This window comes from Lissotriton vulgaris, chromosome 9 (genome assembly GCF_964263255.1).
Source record: "Lissotriton vulgaris chromosome 9, aLisVul1.2, whole genome shotgun sequence".
NCBI classification, from domain to species: Eukaryota; Metazoa; Chordata; class Amphibia; order Caudata; family Salamandridae; genus Lissotriton; species Lissotriton vulgaris.
Genome location: NC_141697.1, coordinates 1,058,701,908 through 1,058,724,487, shown reverse-complemented (window position 1 = coordinate 1,058,724,487; position 22,580 = coordinate 1,058,701,908). Strand labels below are relative to the sequence as shown.

Genomic DNA, 22,580 nt, shown 5'->3' with positions numbered 1-22,580 from the left:
AGATTTAAATAAAACATACAAAAAATTCCAACAACGATGATACACCAAGAAATAATACGGTACCCACAGAGGAGGTCCCCCCCCCCCGAAACACAACATCCAGAAAGTACTAAAACAGTCAATCGCCTCCCCCACTGCCTCGGAAAAGAAACTGTCCCACAACAACCCGCCCCGCAGGAATGAGACAAAAACAAGGCCACCTACATACAACAAGGCAAAAAATGATATACCAAAGCAGATGGATACCCAGCTTCGAGAGAACCCCCCCCCAGTGCCCAGCCCCCCCCCCCCCCCCGGGAAACTGAAATGGCCACCACAGTATCGACATGAACAAGCCCCAGCTTCAGACGCCCGAAACTAAGCAGGCCGCCGGGCCCGTCTCAACCCCCCTAATGGGGGGGCGAGCACGAAGGGGGAGGAAGCCTCTCACCTTAAGTCCTGCTGGGCACCAACAACATCGAGGGCAGCAAGAGCACAAAGAGGCTGCTCGGAGGGAGGGGGGAGACATAAATACCCCGTCCCCCCCACCCCCCAACGGAACTGCACTAACGTCATCGCAGCGGCCACCAGCCGCTGGACACTAGAAGGCTGGTGCGTGTAATAATGTTAAAGCGCCCCACAATGAAGACTGAGAGATGAGGAGTGCTCATACAGGTTTCTTTATTCAGAATAAATGTCGCTACACAAAGGAGCGCCGAGCGTCTGACTGGGATGCAGCTCTGGTCGCTTATGCGCGCAATCTGGCTTCGCGCGCATTCTAATTTAGCCCTGCGCATGCGCGAGTGTTGCCGCTAGAGTCCCGGCGCGCCGCGTCATCACGCCGGCACATCAGAGACTAAAGCGCGACACTACATATCTCCTTTTTTTCCGCAAACACAGGAACGATGGGAGTCCAAAGTTCAACAGTCATTTACTTCATAGTCTTTGAATCGAGAGGGCCGGATCACGGCCCTCCCTGCGAGTGTGCGCCTTACCGGGGTGGACTCTTCCTTGCTTCCTTCACTCACAGGGCTCCTTGCACTCCTTGGTGTTTCAGTTGCCTTCTCCATCGCGGCGGTCGTGTAGCTGGCCGCGCTTCCTCCTGCCCTAGCTTCCTCGCACCCTTCATTGTCTGTTTGGAATTGTCCTTCCTCCTGACTCTCTCCTCCTACATTTATCTCTTCTACTTCACTGGCTAGTCTCTGAATCTCAGTTTCTTCGTCCTTGCTGGCAGGCCACTGCATGATCTGGTTGATCTTCGCCATGGGACCACACTCTGCCATCACTAAGAAGTGCAGCTCTTCCTTGCACCTTCTCTACCTGCAGTGGTTTGCTGAACTTGCTTTCGCCTTTTCTTCTGATCGTCGCGAGTTTGACTCTGACCCATTCCCCTTTTTCCAGGTCAGTGGTCTTGGTGTTACGTCTTCTGTTGTAGTGATCAGTGTACAACTTTTGAGCTCTTTCCAGGTTGTGCTAGACAACAGCAGGCGACCACTTGCTCGTTACCGTTTTCTCTCTACAGACCACGTTGTCCTTAGTAAAGGGGAGTCTGCCCCTCAGAATCTGGAAGGGGCTATAACCTAATCCCGTTGGGTTGATCCTGTAGGCCCAGAGCATGCTCTGAATTTCGGTATCCCAATCTTTGCCTTGATTTATTCCAGCTTGAATGGAACCCATTAGGACCCGGTTGAACCGTTCCACTTGTCCATTGCATGCAGGGTGGTACACTGCTGTGTGCTTGGCCTTGATCCAGTTTCTCTCCATGTACTTTGTCCACTTCTCCGAAGTAAACTGGGGTCCGTTATCACTCAAGATTGTCCTAGGTATTCCTTCACGAAGGAATATAGAGATGAGGAATTTCAACACCGTGTCGGAGTCCATGACTTCCTTCACGTCAAACTCCGGCCATTTGGAATACTTGTCCACCACAACACATAGGTATTTGGCCGTTCCCCTGGAGTTGAGCACCGGGCCCAATATGTCCACCGCTATGTCTTCCCACGGGTTGTGGGGCTGCTCAAACATCCCCAAGGCCGGCCTTAACGGTCATAAGATCTTGTCCGTTCCTTGGCACTGGACACATTCTCTCACCAGTCGCTCTATCTGGTTATCCATACCTGGCCACCAATACATTTGTTTCACACGCATCTTAGTCTTGACGATGCCGAGGTGCCCTTCATGGAGCTGCTTCAACAGTAGTGGGATCAACGTCACCGGCGGGACCACCTTATCCCCTCGGTACAGGAAGATTCCTGAATCACTTACTGATAACTCCTCGCGCACTTCATAGTATTTCCTCAAGGCCTCTTTAAGATGTTTCTTATCTAGCCATCCAGCTACCTGAAATTGTTTGATTATCTTCATTTCGCTGTCTCCTTCGTAGGCTTGGGCCCATTCTTGCCTGCTGATATTCTTCTCTGAGTCGGCCATTGCAGCTACCATTTCATCTGTGCCTGGTAGGACAACCGGTGCTTCTTCCATGGCCGAGGCCCAGCTCAAGTAGTCAGCTACCTTATTCTGTGTCCTTGGCAGGTACTCGACATCATAGGTGTAGTCTAGCAGCTTGAGTGTCATTTTTGCAATGCGAGGCGTCGCAGTGTCATGCCCGCTGGAGGTCAGCACTTTGACCAGTGGTTTGTGGTCTGTTTGCAATTTGAATCGGGTGCCCCACAGGAACTGCCTGAATTTGCTCATGGCCCACGTGACCGCAAGCATCTCCTTCTCGATGACACTATATTTTTGTTCGGTGGCTGACAGTGCACGGGAGGCAAAGCTGACTGTTTCCACCGTGTTATCGTCCCTCTCCTGTGCTAGCACTGCCCCTAACCCTCTGTCACTGGCATCCGTTGTAATGATCATGTGACCCATCGGATCGTATCCATGTAGGGGCACAGCTTGGCTAATGTTGCTTTTCAGTTTGTCAAATTCACTCTGAGCGTCCTCATCCCACCGGAAAGTCGACTTATCTCTGATCAGTTGTCGGAGCTTATGAGTCTTAGTGGCACAATGTCTGACGAATTTGCTATAATACTCCGCCATTCCCAAAAATGACTGCACCTCTTCCTTGTTGGTTGGGGCTCTGGCGTCACAGATGGCTCTCACGTTTTGCCTCTTGGGTGTGATACCTTGACTCCCTATCTCGTGTCCCAGAAAGGTGACTGCTGACATGCCCAGCTTGCACTTGCTCCATTCGGCGGTGAGGCCCCTCTCTTGGAGTACCGTCAGTACTTTAGTCAGTTTCTCGTCATGGTCTTTCCGGCTGGTGCCCATAATCAGTATGTTGTCCTGAAAATATTGGACGCCTTGTATGTCTTTGAACAAGCGGTGCATTCGCTTTTGGAAGACTGCAGCCGCGGAAGCCAACCCAAATGGCATTCGGCGAAATTGATAACACCCGAATGGTGTGATGAAAGAGGTGAGCTTTCTGCTCGCAGGATGCAAGTCAATTTGATGATACGCTGAGGTGAGGTCTATAGTGGAAAACCATGTCACTCCGCTCGTTCTTCTGGTAAGGTAACAGGGACCACCTGAAAGGGATAAATTTCCTGGGTCAGGGTTAAGCAAACATATGTAAGGGTAAAGGCCCAGGCAAAAAATACAAAGTCTGACAAAAACAGGAAAAAAAAAGGGACACACCATAAGGAGAAAAGATACTCAAAAGAAGATACTATATGATAAAGTACAAAGTTTAATTACATTGATAAAAAGTCAAAATGAACATATTCATTGATACACATAGTTAAAATTGAAAGGATAAAAGTTGATTTTTATAAAATAAGCTGTTACTCCAAAAGAAATATACATGAATCACAACAGAATAATAATGCCCAATGATTGTTGAGGATGCTGATTTCTGTCGACGCGTTTCGACACACCTTTTTGTGTCTTCCTCATGACAATATCAGCAAATTGCTAAGATGTAAATAAACAGAGAGTCATAACTTCTCCTTATGTTAGTCACAGTTAAAGCCTTTTTGCTATATACAGTGGTATTACCATCCGTAGTCAGACATCGAAAAAAGCTACATACATACATTTATAACATGATACATCGCTAAAGAGGACATATAGACAGGTGTGCTTCCTATTTACAACAATCTCTGTATACATATATACAAAGTGTGTACAAAAAATAATTTTTAGAACATTCGTATAACCAAATCAATGACTTCTATACACTATGTTTTTAGGGCTAGAGAGAGGAGAGCAGGAAAAATAGAAAAGAAGAGAAAAGAAGAAGAAAAGGGAAAAGAGAGAGAAATTATTAGAGAGAAAGGCCAGAAAGAAGAGAAAAAGAGAAAGAAAGAGAAAGAAGAAAGAGAAGGGAAAGAACAAAGCAAAAGAAAAAAAGAGAGAAAATATTAGAGAAAAAAAGTAAGGATTTATTTACAGTCTATGCCATTCTTTTTAACATGTCTGGATAATTATTTGGGAGAAGTTATCCTCATATCTGTCTCTCATATTTTAGCCTATCTGAAGTGCCCGAAGAAACTCTAAAAAGTGGGATGTCACTTATTATGGGAGCCTAGCAATACAAGAAGTTCCTATGCTTCCACAATATTCACTTATAGTTGCTTCAAGAAACCTGGTTCATTGGTCTAATACGTATCTTAATACTAGAAAATAGGCTCCTTTATTTATACTATCCTGTGTCTCTTGCATTTCTTACCTCAGGTGGTGCCAAGAAACTCCTAAAAAACAGGAAGCCAAATGAATGAAGGCTTCGTTGAAACGCTAGGAGAGAAAATAACATGGAAAAGAAATGCACTAACATTAGTTATCTTTTTCAAAACAAATATTCCCTAATTTATCAAATCAATTACCCAGAAATAAGGGGGTATTACCTATCAATACTAGGCTTATAACAATCCAGGGATTACTTAGTGACTGAAGTCCTGTGTATTTCTTGGTTAGTTTAAAAAACGGGTTGCATTCACTTGATACTGAAAGGACAGAAAATAAAACCCCTTATTCAATAAGCTTTTTCACAGACATGATAATCGTAGACCACAGAACACGAAAAAGTCTGTGTTTTCTTCAAGGTTTAGCAAGTAATTACCTGCAAGCGTGTATACACCCTTAGGTATTCGGGTAAATTGATACAAAACCGGCTTCAGGCCCCGAGTATTACTGATGGAAAACAAGCGCGGTCCTTTTCTTGTATCCCTGTTTCAAAATAGGTAAAAGCATATTGTGAGAAGGTGGCCTGATATGCAGTGGTCACTATTCTAGTGAACACTATGTATCAGTCCAGCAACCCTTATTGATGATTGGTTGTAAGTCAACCTTATAGACCAGCTATCCTAGTAGCGTGGATACGAGCAGTCTAAGGCTAAAGACTCGAGAGGGCGTGTTAAGCCAGCTGTTATACCACACATATACCCCTTGAATACCAAGTGAAAGGACACCACACAAGTGTTATGAAAATAAACAGATATTTATTAAGAATCACAACAGCCCTGTACTCTTTATGAGGACAGGGTACTAAGCACAAACCAAAACTCTTACAAAAATACTTAAGTTAGCACAGTATATACAAATGCCCGAGGGGCACGGAAAACCATATACTTGAAAAGTGGAATGCGAAATTACTAGCAGGTAAGTACAGTACTAATAGCCTTTGGAATCGCTAGGACTTGACTATAGAATCGTTAGATTACTTCTAGGAGACCCAGGGGACTCGGGTGCAGTGTGTGCACTCTCACGCGAGATGCGGGACAAAGTCTATGGTAGCTAGGAATTGCAAAGTTAGTGTTCTCGGGCGAACCCGACCTGGTAGGAAGAAAACGAAAGTGGATTCTGACCCTTGGATAGTGAGGCTATGCTGGGGCACCGAAATGCCGAAGTTACCTAGCCCAGGGGCTGCAGCTGCATAGGACTCAAAAGACGTCGGGAATCCTCGTTGCCGGACCAGGAGCCTGGAAGAAAGAAGTTGCTGGCAGGCGACCAGTGAAGAAAGTTCGATGGATCCAAGCCTGGATCGAAGGAAGATGACACCTGAAAGCAGAGGGGACCAAGTTCGTGACTACTAGCCAGTAGTCAGTGGGCACCAGGAGGGCACCGGATGGTAGCCACCTCGACTAGGCGAGTGGGTGACGCTGTGCTCGGAGATCTCACGGACCAGGAGGCGTTGTCGGCGACCAGGATGGAGGAGCGAGCTGTCCCACGAAGATAGAAGCTGTCGGCGTCGCTGGACCCAGGATTGGGCAACAAAGCCTTGGCAAATTCAAGCCCACGCGGTGGACCTAAAATGGCGTCTGGAGTGGACCAGGAGGGTCCGGGGTGCCTCTCTTGAAGAAGGAAGCAAGGGCCAGTCTGGAGCAACCAGACCAGCAGCAGTGATGTCGTCGGGCGTCGTTCAGAAGGCCACAAGCCAGCCGGCTAGTAGCCAAACAACGCGGTGCACAGCAAACAGCAGAAGGGCCCCACGCAGATCGTGGAGATGCAGGGAGGCTGATCTTGGATGCTGGTGCTGCGCAGGGTTGGGGCTTCTCGGACCCCGAAGCACTCACCAGTGGAAGACTCGTGGGCTTGGTACAAAGAAGTCGTGCAGTCTTGGCGATCGTCGGTCCCTCGAGGTCTCGTCGCACTCACGGTTCTCAGCTTTGCTGTAGAGGTGAGTAGAGGTCAGAGGTGCCAGGGAAGCCGGGTCTCGTCGAGCTGGGTCGTCGGATTCGTGATGAAGGACTTGCAGCCGACCGCAGTGTTCTTAGGATGGTGCCCGCTTGATGCAGGGTGACTACTCCTTAGCCACAAGGGAGAATCTTGAAGAAGAAATCTTGAAGTCCTTTCGAAGAAAGTTGTGTCTTGATTCCAAAGATGATCTAATTTGAACACGGGGCCCGCTCCCATCTTTATACTAAAAAAGGGGGCTGACCCGGTGACTAGGTCCTGCCTATGGGTGGGACTAGGAGGGGGGTGGTTACACCCCTCTGCCATGCCGGACTTTCCCCAGGCCAGGGGCTGGTGTGCCCCTGGAACTGGTTCTGACCGGCCTATGCGTAGTGAGCACCGGGGTGCCACTCAGCAGTCACCTTCCTGAAAAGCCCTGCCTACCCAGGATACACAAAACCATGTCTGGGACGGTGCTAGCACCGCCCCTGACAGGAAACCCTTTGTCCAGGCTCCCCTCGCTGGAAGGACTCCCAGCTACAGGGGGTCAGACTCGTGTCTGTGGTGGCAGCATCCATTTTGTGGAGCTGAGGCTTTAGTTAACTTTAACCGGGGTTCACAGTTACATACATGTCGTGTCCCTATAGAAGGGTGGAATGCTAACCCCGTCGCCAGGATTGGCGAGGGGTTAGTATTCCAATTCGTATGACACCTTACTCGACATCCATATCCATACTAATAATATAAAGAGAGAGCCCAAACCTTTGAGGCGGGTAATCTCAGGAACCACAGCACCAATCAAAACACCTAATACAGCGTTGGAAAGGGCAGTTGCAGCAGAAGGACATAGGCTATACAGACGCCCACCATATACATTTAAAAGGTAAAAGAACCGTGCCAGCAAATTAGTCCCTTGTGGGCGTGTCTGCATTGTGCTGTGGGCGTGTGCTGGGGGCGTGACAAACACTGGGGGCGTGTGGTACGTTCCACCCTTCATGCCATGTCTCATATTGTGTGCTAATCCGACCCTGCTCCCTTTAAATACCCCTGCACCCCATGATCATAACCCACCCTTACTCCTTAAAATACCCCAACACCCTTAAAACTAACCCATCTTAACCCTATAAATATACCCTGTACCCCAAAACCCAAACCTATCCCTAAACCCTAAAAATACCCCTATACCCCAAAACCCAAACCTAGCCCTGAACCATATAAATACCCCTGTACCTTAAAACCCAAACCTACCCCTGAACCCTAAAAATACCCCTGTACCCCAAAACCCAAACCTAGCCCTGAACCCTAAAAATACCACTGTACCCCAAAACCCAAACCTACACCTGAACCCTAAAATACCCTTGTACCCCAAAACACAAACCTAGCCCTGAACCCTTAAAATACCCCTGTACCCCAAAACCCAAACCTACCCCTGAACCCTAAAATACCCCTGTGCCCCAAAACCCAAACCTAGCCCTGAACCCTAAAAATACCCCTGTACCCCAAAACCCAAGCCTACCCCTGAACCCTAAAATACCTCTGTACCCCAAAACCCAAACCTATCCCTAAATCCTAAAAATACCCCTATACCCCAAAACCCAAACCTAGCCCTGAACCCTATAAATACCCCTGTACCTCAAAACCCACACCTACCCCGGAACCCTAAAAATACCCCTGTACCCCAAAACCCAAACCTAGCCCTGAACCCTAAAAATACCACTGTACCCCAAAACCCAAACCTACCCCTGAACCCTAAAATACCCCTGTACCCCAAAACACAAACCTAGCCCTGAACCCTTAAAATACCCCTGTACCCCAAAACCCAAACCTACCCCTGAACCGTACAAATACCCCTGTACCCCAAAACCCAAACCTAGCCCTGAACCCTAAAAATTCCCCTGTACCCCAAAACCCAAACCTACCCCTGAACCCTAAAATACCTCTGTACCCCAAAACCCAAACCTAGCCCTGAACCCTAAAAATACCCCTGTACCCCAAAACACAAACCTAGCCCTGAACCCTTAAAATACCCATGTACCCCAAAACCCAAACCTACCCCTGAACCCTAAAAATACCCCTATACCCCAAAATCCAAAACTATATCTGAACCCTTAAAAAAACCCTGTACCCGAAAACCCAAACCTACCCCTGAACCCTAAAAATACCCCTGTACCCCAAAACCCAAACCTAGCCCTGAACCCTAAAAATACCACTGTACCCCAAAACCCAAACCTACCCCTGAACCCTAAAATACCCCTGTACCCCAAAACACAAACCTAGCCCTGAACCCTTAAAATACCCCTGTACCCCAAAACCCAAACCTACCCCTGAACCCTAAAAATACCCCTGTACCCGAAAACCCAAACCTAGCCCTGAACCCTAAAAATACCCCTGTACCCCAAAACCCAAACCTACCCCTGAACCCTAAAATACCTCTGTACCCCAAAACCCAAACCTAGCACTGAACCCTAAAAATACCCCTGTACCCCAAAACCCAAACCTAGCCCTGAACCCTTAAAGTCCCCCTGTACCCCAAAACCCAAACCTACCCCTGAACCCTAAAAATACCCCTATACCCCAAAATCCCAAACTGTATCTGAACCCTTAAAATACCCATGTACCCCAAAACCCAAACGTAGCCCTGAACCCTAAAAATACCCCTGTACCCCAAAACCCAAACCTAGCCCTGAACCCTTAAAATACCCCTGTACCCCAAAACCCAAACCAACCCCTGAACCCTAAAAATACCCCTTTGCCCCAAAACCCAAACCTAGCCCTGAACCCTAAAAATACCTCTGTACCCTAAAACTACCCCTGTACCCCATAACCCAAAACTATATCTGAACCCTTAAAATACCCAAACACCCCAACACATATACCTCAGTACCCCAAAACATATACCCCTATACCCATACTTACCTTATCCAAACATTTAAAAAAACATGCTTTTACCATTCATGCATTGTAAATGTATGCGTAGTAAAAGCAGATAAAATGTAATGCCATGCGTTATAATGGCATTGCGGAGTCATGGTACTTTCGTAATGAAAGTATGCGGAGTCATGGTATGCGGAAAGAAAGTTGCGGAATAATCGGTGTTTACCCTCCCCCGGTAAGTACATTGGTGGCACGGCGGCCCACATCTCCAGCAACATACTCATATTTTTTCACCACCCATTTGAAAAATGCACAGGTCTCTCTCATTGATGGCCAGCACCAACATACACTTTTAGACACACCTCCCGCCACAAGTTCTAGAATTGTGAACTTTAGAGCTGGGGAGCTACGTTCGAATCTCGGCATCAGCTCAACATCCTGTGATTCCAGGCAAATCGCTTGGTCTCCCCGTGCCTACCACAAATGAATGTGTTCTTCTGTAATGTAAATTGTGCTCATGCCATGTTGTCGAGTTTGCGCTATATAATATTGCAAAGAAATATAAAGTAGGGAAACTCGAGTTCACACACTACTGAACGCACACTCTTAAGTGCATCAGCAGTGCACTGTGAATCAGAGTGTTTCACAGGCCTGTCACAGATAAGAAATGCTATCAAAACGAAATCCTACAAAACAATATACTACTGTCCGGAAGCAATTCATACCCGGATAACGTCGGCACGGGCTGCTATCAACAATGAAATCATAAACCAAGGACTTATAGAAATTGAAGACTCGCTGTATCTATTAAGCGAGAAGTCCTTACAAGATTTCAGCCTGCCGCCAGCGGTCCGAACTAACCTAACTGGATACCACAATATCGCTACCGCACACGATATTCCAGAGCTAAATAACTACCTTGCTCAACACTTGCCTAACTTAGTTCCCGATCAACAACTCGCCTACAACACCATAGTTGATAATGTTGAAAAGAAGCAAGGCAAACTATTGTTCATAGACGCCCACGGTGGCACAGGAAAGACTTACCTAATCAACAGTTAGAGCCAAAGTTCGATCTTCTGGGAATTTGGCTCTAACTGTTGCTTCATCTGGAATAGCTGCCACTTTGCTAACAGCTGGGAAAACAGCACATTCTACCTTTGAACTGCCTCTAACAGTTTCCCTTGAAAGGGATTCAATATGCTCTATTCGGAAAAACAGACCTTTGGAGACACTGCTTCAAACTGTGTCTCTTATCACGTGGGATGAATGTACAATGATACTAAAACCATTGCTGCCTAGCCTTTTTTTACCCGGGCAACGTCGGGACGGGCCGCTAGTGTTTTGATAAAGCAATACCAAAGATAGCATTTAACCGCGAGGATTATAATGCACTTAAGAGTATATGGTATGCGATATCATGGAACAGCTATTAGGACTTGGTTCCGCAAGCTGCAGACAGGCTCAGCTCATGCCAGAGCACCATCTCACACGATTCCAAGCACTCTGCCTTCAGGATTGTCAAGGCCTGCCATAGGAGTGACTGATAGGAATCTGTGTGTCCATTTTAGGGTTAGGTATAGGTATACTACACCTACAGCAAAGGGTGATTACACGACTTTGCCCCAGCTGTCATGCAGCCAGTTGTGTCAAATTTAGGAGGCCAGCCAGGGGTGGCATAATACATGCTGCAGCCCCTGGCAGCCCTGGGTACACCTATGCCCTGAGTTACAGGGTCTGATAAGGTGGCCCAGTACCAATTGGTAAATGCACCTAGGGTACATGTGGTAATTTAGAAAGAGAACAGCCAGGCTGTGGGTCTGATTGGCAGGCCCACAGCCAGAGAAAGTCGTAAACCAGTGAAACAAAAGCAAAAAATCTGGGTGATCATAGGATTGTAGACCCTACTCTCCTACATGACCCCCCCCCCAAACTTTGGGACAATAAGCTAACCTTGACCAGGTGAGTCTTCTTGTTCTAAGTGGAAATATCTGGAGAGCCCATCGGCATTGCCATGATCAGTACCAGGTCTATGTTCCACTGTAAAGTCCATCCCCTGTAGGGAAATGGACCACCTAAGCAGTTTGGAGTTTTCACCCTTCATCTGATTTAGCCACAAGAGGGGCTTATGGTCGGTCTGAATCTTGAAGTGAGTGCCAAACAAGTATGGCCTCAGCTTCTTCAGGGCCCAAACCACAGCAAAGGCCTCCCTCTCAATAGCTGACCAATTCTTCTCTCTGGGGGTCAGCCTTCTGCTTATAAAAGCAATGGGCTGGTCTTGACCATCAAAATTCAGTTGAGAAAGAACAGCTCCCACACCCAACTCAGAAGCATCTGTTTGGACAATGAATGGTTTGGAGTAGTCTGGACTCTTAAGGATAGGTGCTGTGCACATGGCCTGCTTTGGGTCATCAAATGCTTTTTGACAGCCTGCTGTCCACTGAACCTTTTTTGGCATTTTCTTACTTGTCAGTTCATTTAATGGTGTCACAATTGAACCATAGTTCCTGACAAATTTTCTGTAGTATCCAGTCAGGCCCAAGAAAGCTCCAACCTGAGTCTGGGTGGTTGGAGGAGCCCAGTCCCTGATTGACTGTATTTTGCTCTCCAGTGGCTGAACCTGGCCTCCACCTACAAGGTGGCCCAGGTATACAACCTGTGTCTGCCCTATCTGGCACTTGGTGGCCTTGATAGTGAGCCTGCTGCTTGCAGAGCCTCTAACACTTTCCTCAGGTGGACCAGGTGATCCTCCCAGGTGGAGCTAAAGACAGCAATATCATCTAGATATGCTGCACAGAAGTCATCCAGCCCAGTAAGGACTTGATATTCACCAACCTTTGGAAGGTGGCAGGTGCATTTTTCAGACCAAAGGGCATTACCACAGATTGATAATGCCCACCAGGGGTTGAAAATGCTGTCTTGGGCTTGGCATCCTCAGCTAACCTGATTTGCCAATACCCAGCTGTTAAGTCAAATGTGCTTAAGTAGTTGGCTGAAGCCAATCTATCTATCAGCTCATCTGCCCTTGGTATTGGGTGGGCATCAGTCTTAGTGACTGCATTGAGACCCCTGTAGTCTACGCAAAACCTCATCCCTCTCTTACCACCCTGGGTGTGAGGCTTTGCCACTAGAACTACTGGACTAGCCCAAGGGCTATCTGAGGGTTCAATGACTCCCAACTCCAACATTTTCTGCACTTCAGTTTTTATGCAGTCTCTAACATGATCAGGCTGCCTGTAGATTTTACTCTTAACTGGCAGACTGTCACCAGTGTCAACCTCATGGGTACACCAATTGGTCTGACTGGGTGTCAGAGAAAACATATGTCTGAAAGACTGAAGAACCTGTTTACAGTCTTTCTGTTGATGCTCAGAGAGGCTGCCACAAAAGACAACACCATCTACTGACCCATCATCAGGATTCTGAGTGAGCAGGTCTGGGAGAGGGTCACTCTCTTTCTCCTGTCCCTCATCTATGGCCATGAGCAAACTCATGTCCTTCCTGTCGACATATGCTTTGAGCCTGTTGACATGGAGTACCCTGTGGGGACTCCTGGGAGTTCCAAGGTCCACCAGGTAGGTGACCTCTCCCTTTTGCTCAAGAATTGTGTGGGGCCCAGACCATTTGTCTTTGAGTGCTGCTGGGGCCACTGGCTCCAACACCCACACCTTCTGTCCAGGCTGATAAACAGTCAGGACAGCCTTTTGGTCATGCCAAGCTTTTTGAAGTTCTTGACTGGCCTTAAGGTTTTCTGATGCCTTCTCCATATACTCAGCCATCCTGGAGCGGAGACCCAGTACATAGTCCACTATGCTGGTTGCAGGCTTTTTGAGAGGTCTCTCCCATCCTTCCTTCACCAAACACAGGGGGCCTCTCACAGGATGCCCATACAAAAGTTCAAAAGGGCTGTAGCCAACCCCCTTTTGTGGGACCTCTCTGTAAGCAAACAGAAGGCAGGGAATCAGGACATCCCATCTACGCCTGAGCTTTTCAGGTAGTCCATGAATCATCCCTTTTAGGGTCCTGTTGAACCTTTCAACAAGCACATTGCATTGTGGATGATAGGGTGTAGTGAATTTGTAATTGACACCACACTCCTTCCACATAGCAGTTAAGTAGCTTGACATGAAGTTTGCACCTCTGTCAGAGACAACCTCCTTAGGGAAGCCCACTCTGGAGAACACTCCAACTAGGGCCCTTGCCACTACAGGTGCTGTAGTGGTCCTAAGTGGAATAGCTTCAGGATACCTGGTGGCATGATCCACTACCACCAGTATAAACTTGTGCCCTGATGCTGTCTGGGGTTCCATTGGACCAACAATGTCAATCCCCACTCTTTCAAAGGGCACCCCCACCACAGGCATTGGTATAAGGGGGGCCTTTGTTGTGCCACCTGACTTACCACTGGCTTGGCAAGTGACACAGGAGCGACAAAACTCCTTGGTATCCTCATTCATGTGAGGCCAGTGAAAGTGTGAGACAAGTCTGTCCCAAGTCTTTGTCTGGCCTAAGTGACCTGCTAAGGGAATCTCATGGGCCAAGGTAAGTAGGAAACCTCTCTGAGACAAGGGTACAACCAGCCTCCTGGTCATGCCAGGCTTGGGGTCTCTTGACTCAGTGTACAGGAGTCCATCTTCCCAGTATACCTTGTGGGTACCTGTGGCGTTCCCAGCAGCCTCAGCAGCAGCCTGCTGTCTGAGGGGTTCAAGAGAAGGGCAGCTTAACTGGTCCTTCCCCAGGTCTTCCCTTGAGGGTCCCCCTGAACCCAAGAATTCAACTTGATCAAGTTCAAACTCTCTGGGCTCAGTTTCCCTCAATTCCTGGAGGTCAGCCTCCTCTGAGACTTGATCCTCAACCTGGGGCAAGGGGGAAGGCACAGCCTTAACCCTACTGCTCTTCTTCTTGGGAGGTGTCTGGTCCATTGTTCCAGGATCCAGCACCTGTTCAGTGGGGCATTTCCTGACCTGTGACCTGGTCACAGCAAACACATGTGCTGGCAAGCCTAACATTTCCATGTGAGTCCTCTGCTCCACTTCTGACCATTGTGACGACTCCAAATCATTGCCCAACAAACAATCCACTGGGAGGTCTGAACTAACTACAACCTTCTTTTGGCCAGTTACCCCTCCCCAGGAGAAAGCTACAATTGCCATACTGTGATTGGTAGTGACATTGCTTGCATTGGTCACCAGGAATTCTGTACCTGGCATGATCTGTCCAGGGTCCACAAAGTTAGGTGTCACCATTGTGACACTGGCACAAGTGTCCCTATAGGCCTGAGCCATTTTTCCATTAATGAAAGGTGTCTGTCTGTATTTGCCCAAAGTATTGGGACTTATGTCAGGGGACATATCCACATCCCCTGTACAAACAAGGACAGCCTGAGTGAGTGTACCAACTAAGTTGTCACACCCCTCAGAACCCAGGGTTAACCCTACTAAACCCTTGGGAGGTGCACTACCACTGCTGACTGTACTAGGGGGCACAGGTGCCTTAGGGGCTGCAGTGGCAGGAGTCTGCCCTCCTCCTTTCTTGGTGCACTCACTAAACCAGTGAGTTTTACTTTTGCAGTATTGGCACCACCTTTTAGATTGGCCTTCTTTCTTCTTTTGGGGAGCCTGACCCCCACCCTCTTTGGGTTGTTGGGGACCTGTCGAAGACTTCTGGTCATTTTGTTCCCCCTTAGAATCTTTACCCTTCTGGTCTGCTTTCTCCTGACCACCTTGATTCTGGCCCTGGTTCTGTTTAACTCTTGTTCTAACCCATCTGTCTGCCTTCTTTCCCAATTCTTGGGGAGAGGTCAGATCTGAGTCAACAAGATGCTGATGCAACAACTGGTTCTGACAATTGTTTAAAATTTGTTCTCTCATCATCAAATTGTACAATCCTTTATAATCAGTAACCTTACTGCCCAGCAACCAGCCCTCAAAAGCCTTAGTGGCACAATCTACAAAGTCAGACCAATCTTGAGACTGAGTTTTCTGGGTATCCCTGAACAGCACCCTGTACTGCTCAGTGGTTAGGCCAAACCCTTCAACCAGTGCATTTTTCAAGACTTGGTAATCATTAGCATCCTCCACTCTTGTAGTGAGGAGCTTGTCTCTACCTTTACCTTCAAAGGAGAGCCACAAGATAGCTGCCCACTGACTCTGGGGAACACCTTGCACAGTGCAGGCCCTCTCCAAAGCAGTAATCCATTTGTGGATGTCATCCCCTTGTTTAAAGGGGGGCACTATCTTACCTAGGTGTTTTGTATCAAAACTCCTTTCCCTACTGCTAGGTACCTTGCTGCCACCAGTGGGGACTACCCCACTTAACTGTTGCTCTCTAGCAAAGGCAAGCCTTTCTTTGGCCAGGGCAAGTTGTTCCCTTTCAATCCTCAGATTGGCTGCCCTTTCTTTAGCTTCATACACTCTCCTCTGAGGGGAAGTCATCCCTCTTTGAGAAGAGTTGTGAGAGCCATTGGTTTGAAGGGATCTGCCAGAGCCTCTTGACAGAGATCTGGCTCATCCATTCCCAATGTTAAGCTGACCTGATAGTGGTCCCAGGGGTCCCCCAGTACCACTGTCATGTTTGCTTAAGTTGGACCTGGTTAGTCTACCGACTTCTACCTGTCCCTTGTCTGCCTCATCCCCAGAGGGATCCTCATCCTCATACTCCTCCCCATTTTCATTCTCAATGGAGAGGTGGATTAGGTCAGGGTCTCCTCTGGTTCCCTCAAGGGGAGGCATGCCTCCATCTGGATTAGAAGGGCTAAGAAGTCTCTCAGCCTTTCTGGCATCATAAGTCTCTAGGAGACCAATCAGAAAGGAGGTGGTGGGGTTAGCCCCTTGCTTAATCTTCCTAGAGGTACATACTTGTCGTAACTCATGGAAGCTAAGCACAGTATATCTTGAAGGGATGACCTGTGGAGGGTCAACTGACACAAGGGGAGACTCAGAGTTTCCTCCTTTGTCCGACATACTGTTTCTAGTGTGGTGTAAGTGATGCACCTACCTACACTATGTGTTTACCTACTGATCCCATGCTAAGAGTTGCAGCCAAGGTGTACTAAGCCTTGAGGAGCTGCAACAGCTGGTTCAGTAGAACTCAGAGTATTCTAAGCTTAGTTATATGTACTAACAGTACTTATGTGATCTTTCAACAAGATATTCTTAGGATACGTGTGGTAAAACAACAGCAAGCTCAAATCCCAACCGCTGCTCACCAATGTGAGAAGGTGGCCTGATATGCAGTGGTCACTATTCTACTGAACACTATGTATCAGTCCAGCAACCCTTATTGATGATTGGTTGTAAGTCAACCTTATAGACCAGCTATCCTAGTAGCGTGGATACGAGCAGTCTAAGGCTAAAGACTCGAGAGGGCGTGTTAAGCCAGCTGTTATACCACACATATACCCCTTGAATACCAAGTGAAAGGACACCACACAAGTGTTATGAAAATAAACAGATATTTATTAAGAATCACAACAGCCCTGTACTCTTTATGAGGACAGGGTACTAAGCACAAACCAAAACTCTTACAAAAATACTTAAGTTAGCACAGTATATACAAATGCCCGAGGGGCACGGAAAACCATATACTTGAAAAGTGGAATGCGAAATTACTAGCAGGTAAGTACAGTACTAATAGTTTTTGGAATCGCTAGGACTTGACTATAGAATCGTTAGATTACTTCTAGGAGACCCAGGGGACTCGGGTGCAGTGTGTGCACTCTCACGCGAGATGCGGGACAAAGTCTATGGTAGCTAGGAATTGCAAAGTTAGTGTTCTCGGGCGAACCCGACCTGGTAGGAAGAAAACGAAAGTGGATTCTGACCCTTGGATAGTGAGGCTATGCTGGGGCACCGAAATGCCGAAGTTACCTAGCCCAGGGGCTGCAGCTGCATAGGACTCAAAAGACGTCGGGAATCCTCGTTGCCGGACCAGGAGCCTGGAAGAAAGAAGTTGCTGGCAGGCGACCAATGAAGAAAGTTCGATGGATCCAAGCCTGGATCGAAGGAAGATGACACCTGAAAGCAGAGGGGACCAAGTTCGTGACTACTAGCCAGTAGTCAGTGGGCACCGGATGGTAGCCACCTCGACTAGGTGAGTGGGTGACGCTGTGCTCGGAGATCTCACGGACCAGGAGGCGTTGTCGGCGACCAGGATGGAGGAGCGAGCTGTCCCACGAAGATAGAAGCTGTCGGCGTCGCTGGACCCAGGATTGGGCAACAAAGCCTTGGCAAATTCAAGCCCACGCGGTGGACCTAAAATGGCGTCTGGAGTGGACCAGGAGGGTCCGAGGTGCCTCTCTTGAAGAAGGAAGCAAGGGCCAGTCTGGAGCAACCAGACCAGCAGCAGTGATGTCGTCGGGCATCGTTCAGAAGGCCACAAGCCAGCCGGCTAGTAGCCAAACAACGCGGTGCACAGCAAACAGCAGAAGGGCCCCACGCAGATCGTGGAGATGCAGGGAGGCTGATCTTGGATGCTGGTGCTGCGCAGGGTTGGGGCTTCTCGGACCCCGAAGCACTCACCAGTGGAAGACTCGGTGGGCTTGGTACAAAGAAGTCGTGCAGTCTTGGCGATCGTCGGTCCCTCGAGGTCTCGTCGCACTCACGGTTCTCAGCTTTGCTGTAGAGGTGAGTAGAGGTCAGAGGTGCCAGGGAAGCAGGGTCTCGTCGAGCTGGGTCGTCGGATTCGTGATGAAGGACTTGCAGCCGACCGCAGTGTTCTTAGGATGGTGCCCGCTTGATGCAGGGTGACTACACCTTAGCCACAAGGGAGAATCTTGAAGAAGAAACCTTGAAGTCCTTTCGAAGAAAGTCGTGTCTTGATTCCAAAGATGATCTAATTTGAACAGGGGGCCCGCTCCCATCTTTATACTAAAAAAGGGGGCTGACCCGGTGACTAGGTCCTGCCTATGGGTGGGACTAGGAGGGGGGTGGTTACACCCCTCTGCCATGCCGGACTTTCCCCAGGCCAGGGGCTGGTGTGCCCCTGGAACTGGTTCTGACCGGCCTATGCGTAGTGAGCACCGGGGTGCCACTCAGCAGTCACCTTCCTGAAAAGCCCTGCCTACCCAGGATACACAAAACCATGTCTGGGACGGTGCTAGCACCGCCCCTGACAGGAAACCCTTTGTCCAGGCTCCCCTCGCTGGAAGGACTCCCAGCTACAGGGGGTCAGACTCGTGTCTGTGGTGGCAGCATCCATTTTGTGGAGCTGAGGCTTTAGTTAACTTTAACCGGGGTTCACAGTTACATACATGTCGTGTCCCTCTAGAAGGGTGGAATGCTAACCCCGTCGCCAGGATTGGCGAGGGGTTAGTATTCCAATTCGTATGACACCTTACTCGACATGTTTTGATAAAGCAATACCAAAGATAGCATTTAACCGCGAGGATTATAATGCACTTAAGAGTATATGGTATGCGATATCATGGAACAGCTATTAGGACTTGGTTCCGCAAGCTGCAGACAGGCTCAGCTCATGCCAGAGCACCATATCACACGATTCCAAGCATTCTGCCTTCAGGATTGTCAAGGCCTGCCATAGGAGTGACTGATAGGAATCTGTGTGTCCATTTTAGGGTTAGGTATAGGTATACTACACCTACAGCAAAGGGTGATTACACGACTTTGCCCCAGCTGTCATGCAGCCAGTTGTGTCAAATTTAGGAGGCCAGCCAGGGGTGGCATAATACATGCTGCAGCCCCTGGCAGCCCTGGGTACACCTATGCCCTGAGTTACAGGGTCTGATAAGGTGGCCCAGTACCAATTGGTAAATGCACCTAGGGTACATGTGGTAATTTAGAAAGAGAACAGCCAGGCTGTGGGTCTGATTGGCAGGCCCACAGCCAGAGAAAGTCGTAAACCAGTGAAACAAAAGCAAAAAATCTGGGTGATCATAGGATTGCAGACCCTACTCTCCTACACATATAACTATTATTGGCTTAGTTCAGGACGTGTGTGAAATGGCCGAAATAAATAAACCGGCAATGCAAGCAAAATACCTGTTCGTGGAGACTGAACTGGTAAGGCAAGCAGTTTTCCTTTTTATGTCGTGCGTGCCAATTAAAGTTCTGAGAACGCAGATGAAATCTGGAAAGCCCTTCGGTGGAGCCTAGCAAGGATACAAATTATCGAAAAGCGGCGCAGGTTAAACGTGGTCCGTTCTTGCGAGCACAGACTATAAATGACTAAGCAAAGTCATTATGCGATTAAAACATACCGTTTCTGAAAATAGTTGATGCCGCGACGTGATGGGGGCCTGATTTCCAACCGGAGAATTCTAGCGATTGAGAGCAGGGGCGTTTTTATACGTCTGCTCCTCCCTAGAGAGTACACAGGTGTGTGACTCTATCTTAAAGGGCCTGATACATTTTTCTCATTGTGGCGATGTAGATAGCATAGGAGAAAAGGGAAGAAATACTAAATGGTTGCCAAAGGACACCACCTTTTCTCATTTCTACCGAAGACAGCCTCATGAAAGGCTCTATATTGCAAGAATGTTAAAGAAGTTTTATATACGGATAGGCACACCATTATAGAAATAGTGGAGAGAAATAAACTTGTTTTCTAACATAGTTAGAACAAGGTATATTAGAAAACAAGGTGGTGCCTAACATGTTCATCTATGGTAACCATTAAGACTATCTATTAACCAATTTATTTGTCCTTACTAATATGCACATAATTCATTTATGCCAATCATTAGAGTTAAATTGAGATGTCGCGATTTTTCATAGTAGCTCATAATCCAACCTCAAGAGAAAATGGGACTATTTATTCACTAATCTTTCTTACTCCCTAACATACATACAGAGGGTCACTAATTCATTGTATGCAGATTATTTAAACTAAATTAAGTTATTGCGTTCTCCCAAGGTAGCTCATTATTTAAACCTCGTGTGAAGGTGTTAAGAGAGAAGATCCAAAACACTTCTCTCTTTTTCCTGATTTTTTCCCCTCCTTTATCATTTGGGACATGGATTTTTTCTAGAATCCTCCATTTTGTATCTGATGGGGAGTGATTATGTTCTGTGAAGTGTCTTACAAGAGGAGCTGTGTATTTCAGAGTTTTAATCGCTGACCTGTGTTCTGTCATTCTTGTTTTGATGGTACGTGAGGTTTCCCCTACGTAGCCCAAATTACAAGGGCATACAATAAGGTACACCACGTTCCGTGTATTGCAGGTCCAAAGTTCTTTCGCTTTTAGGGTATAGCTGTTCAATGTCATAGTCTCACCAGGAATGATGTGATCACAAGATTGACAAGAGCCACAACGGGAAGTGCCCTTCACTCCATTACTACCATCAATGGATTTCTGTATGTAGGGAGGGTTGGTGTTTAACTTATTGAAGCGTGATCTCACTAAGAGGTCTTTCAGATTTTTATTACGGCGATGTGCAAACATAGGTTTGCTTAACTTATTCTGACTCTGATTCACATTTAAAAGATGCCAGTTAGAATTGATTATTTGCCTAACCGTAGCAATCAACTTTTATCCTTTCAATTTTAACTATGTGTATCAATGAATATGTTCATATTGACTTTTTATCAATGTAATCAAACTTTGTACTTTATCATATAGTATCTTCTTTTGAGTATCTTTTCTCCTTATGGTGTGTCCCTTTTTTTTTCCTGTTTTTGTCAGACTTTGTATTTTTTGCCTGGGCCTTTACCCTTACATATGTTTGCTTAACTCCTCTCGTTCTTGCCAGCATCTCCTCGATTCTAGATAATGGAAACTTTTCCACTATCAGGCATTTGTAGAGTTCGCGGAGGTCCACGCATAGGCGTACCTTGCCATTCGGTTTCCTGGCAACGACTAAGGGTGCCAACCATTCCGAGCTGTCGATCAGTTCAATTATCTCTTGCTCTTCCAGTCTTCGTAGTTCCTACTGGACAGCATCCTTTACGGCAATGGGAATGTTCCTGACTTTGTGGGACACCGGACGGACATCCTCCTTGAGCAGGATCTTGTGCACGAACTTGTCCAGTTTTCCCACCGAGCCTCCAAACACCTTGGGGAAGGTTTGCTTCAGTTTCTCTAGGTCAGGCCAAGTACTGTCTTCCGTCAGCAGTATTTGTTCTTTGCCTCCAGGATCTAATTTAATCCCGAGGTCGCCCTGGTCTCTCCATCCCAGCACCGAGGGCCCTTGTTCCGCCACGTATAGTTTGCACATCGCCGATCTTCCTCGGAATTCGAATTTCAGGGTGCGGAACCCCACCATAGGGATTGCGTTGCTGGTGTACGATATCGGTCTTATGTCAGGTGGATTCAACCGCGGGCCAAGGGTGGGCACGAAGTCTTCCTCCCACACCGATCTTTGTACTATTGAGTACGGTGACCCCGAGTCTATTGCAATGTGAATTCTCACCCCTCCAATCATCATGTCTGTCCGCGGTTTATCTGATCGTTTTCCTGTTACATCCAGTACCTGTTCTTCGACACATAAGACCATGTCATCGTCTTCCAGGTCGTCTTCTGTTTGGTCTTCGGACTGGTGCTGTTCGATGCATTTCACTATCGATTTCTTCCCCTTTTTGCGGCACACCTTTTCATAATGGCCAACCAGACCGCAGAACAAGCATCTGGCGAGAAACGCTGGGCACTGCTTATCCTACGCCGTGTGTGCTGTGCTCCCGCATCAGTAGCATGAGAACCTGTTGTCTGAGGACTGCTTTCCTGCTGGACTTGGTTTCCCTGTCCACCTGGCGTCATGTCTCCCCTCTCCTGTGGGTCTCCTTTGCCTGGATGAAGATTGAGCTTCATCAATTTTGTTGACCATCTGTCTCTGGGGATTCTCCTTTTTCGCCGCCTCCGCGCAGCGTTTTGAAAGTTCGGCCTTCTTGACCATTGCAATCACATCTTTTAGGGACGCCTCACCTTGAGACCACAATTTGTCCTGTACTGACTTGTTTGTGGTGTGCATGACAATCTGTTCTTTGATATACTCATCCTGGAGCTGTCCGTATTTACATGTGCTGGCCAGTCGTCTTAGTGCTGCTACATAATCATCTATCGATTCGCCTTCTTCCTGCTTCCTTTGTTGGAAGTTGTATCGGTCTATAGATACACATACCGCCGGGCGATAGTGATTGTCTAGGTCCTCCAGGGCGTGTTT

At 47.7% G+C, this 22,580-nt stretch overlaps 1 protein-coding gene across 1 annotated transcript; it reads right to left on the bottom strand.

The window, feature by feature from the left end:
• Window positions 1–3,652: 3,652 nt before the first annotated feature.
• Window positions 3,653–21,917, bottom strand: LOC147692793 (uncharacterized). The gene is made up of 7 exons (XM_086939554.1): window positions 21,372–21,917; window positions 19,682–19,741; window positions 19,464–19,573; window positions 5,039–5,145; window positions 4,824–4,922; window positions 4,649–4,713; window positions 3,653–3,891 (listed from the first exon to the last, which is right to left on the bottom strand). The coding sequence occupies exons 1-7, from the start codon at window positions 21,915–21,917 to the stop codon at window positions 3,787–3,789; spliced, it is 1,092 nt and encodes a 363-aa protein (XP_086795680.1). The 3' UTR covers window positions 3,653–3,786.
• Between the last annotated feature and the right edge of the window lie 663 nt (window positions 21,918–22,580).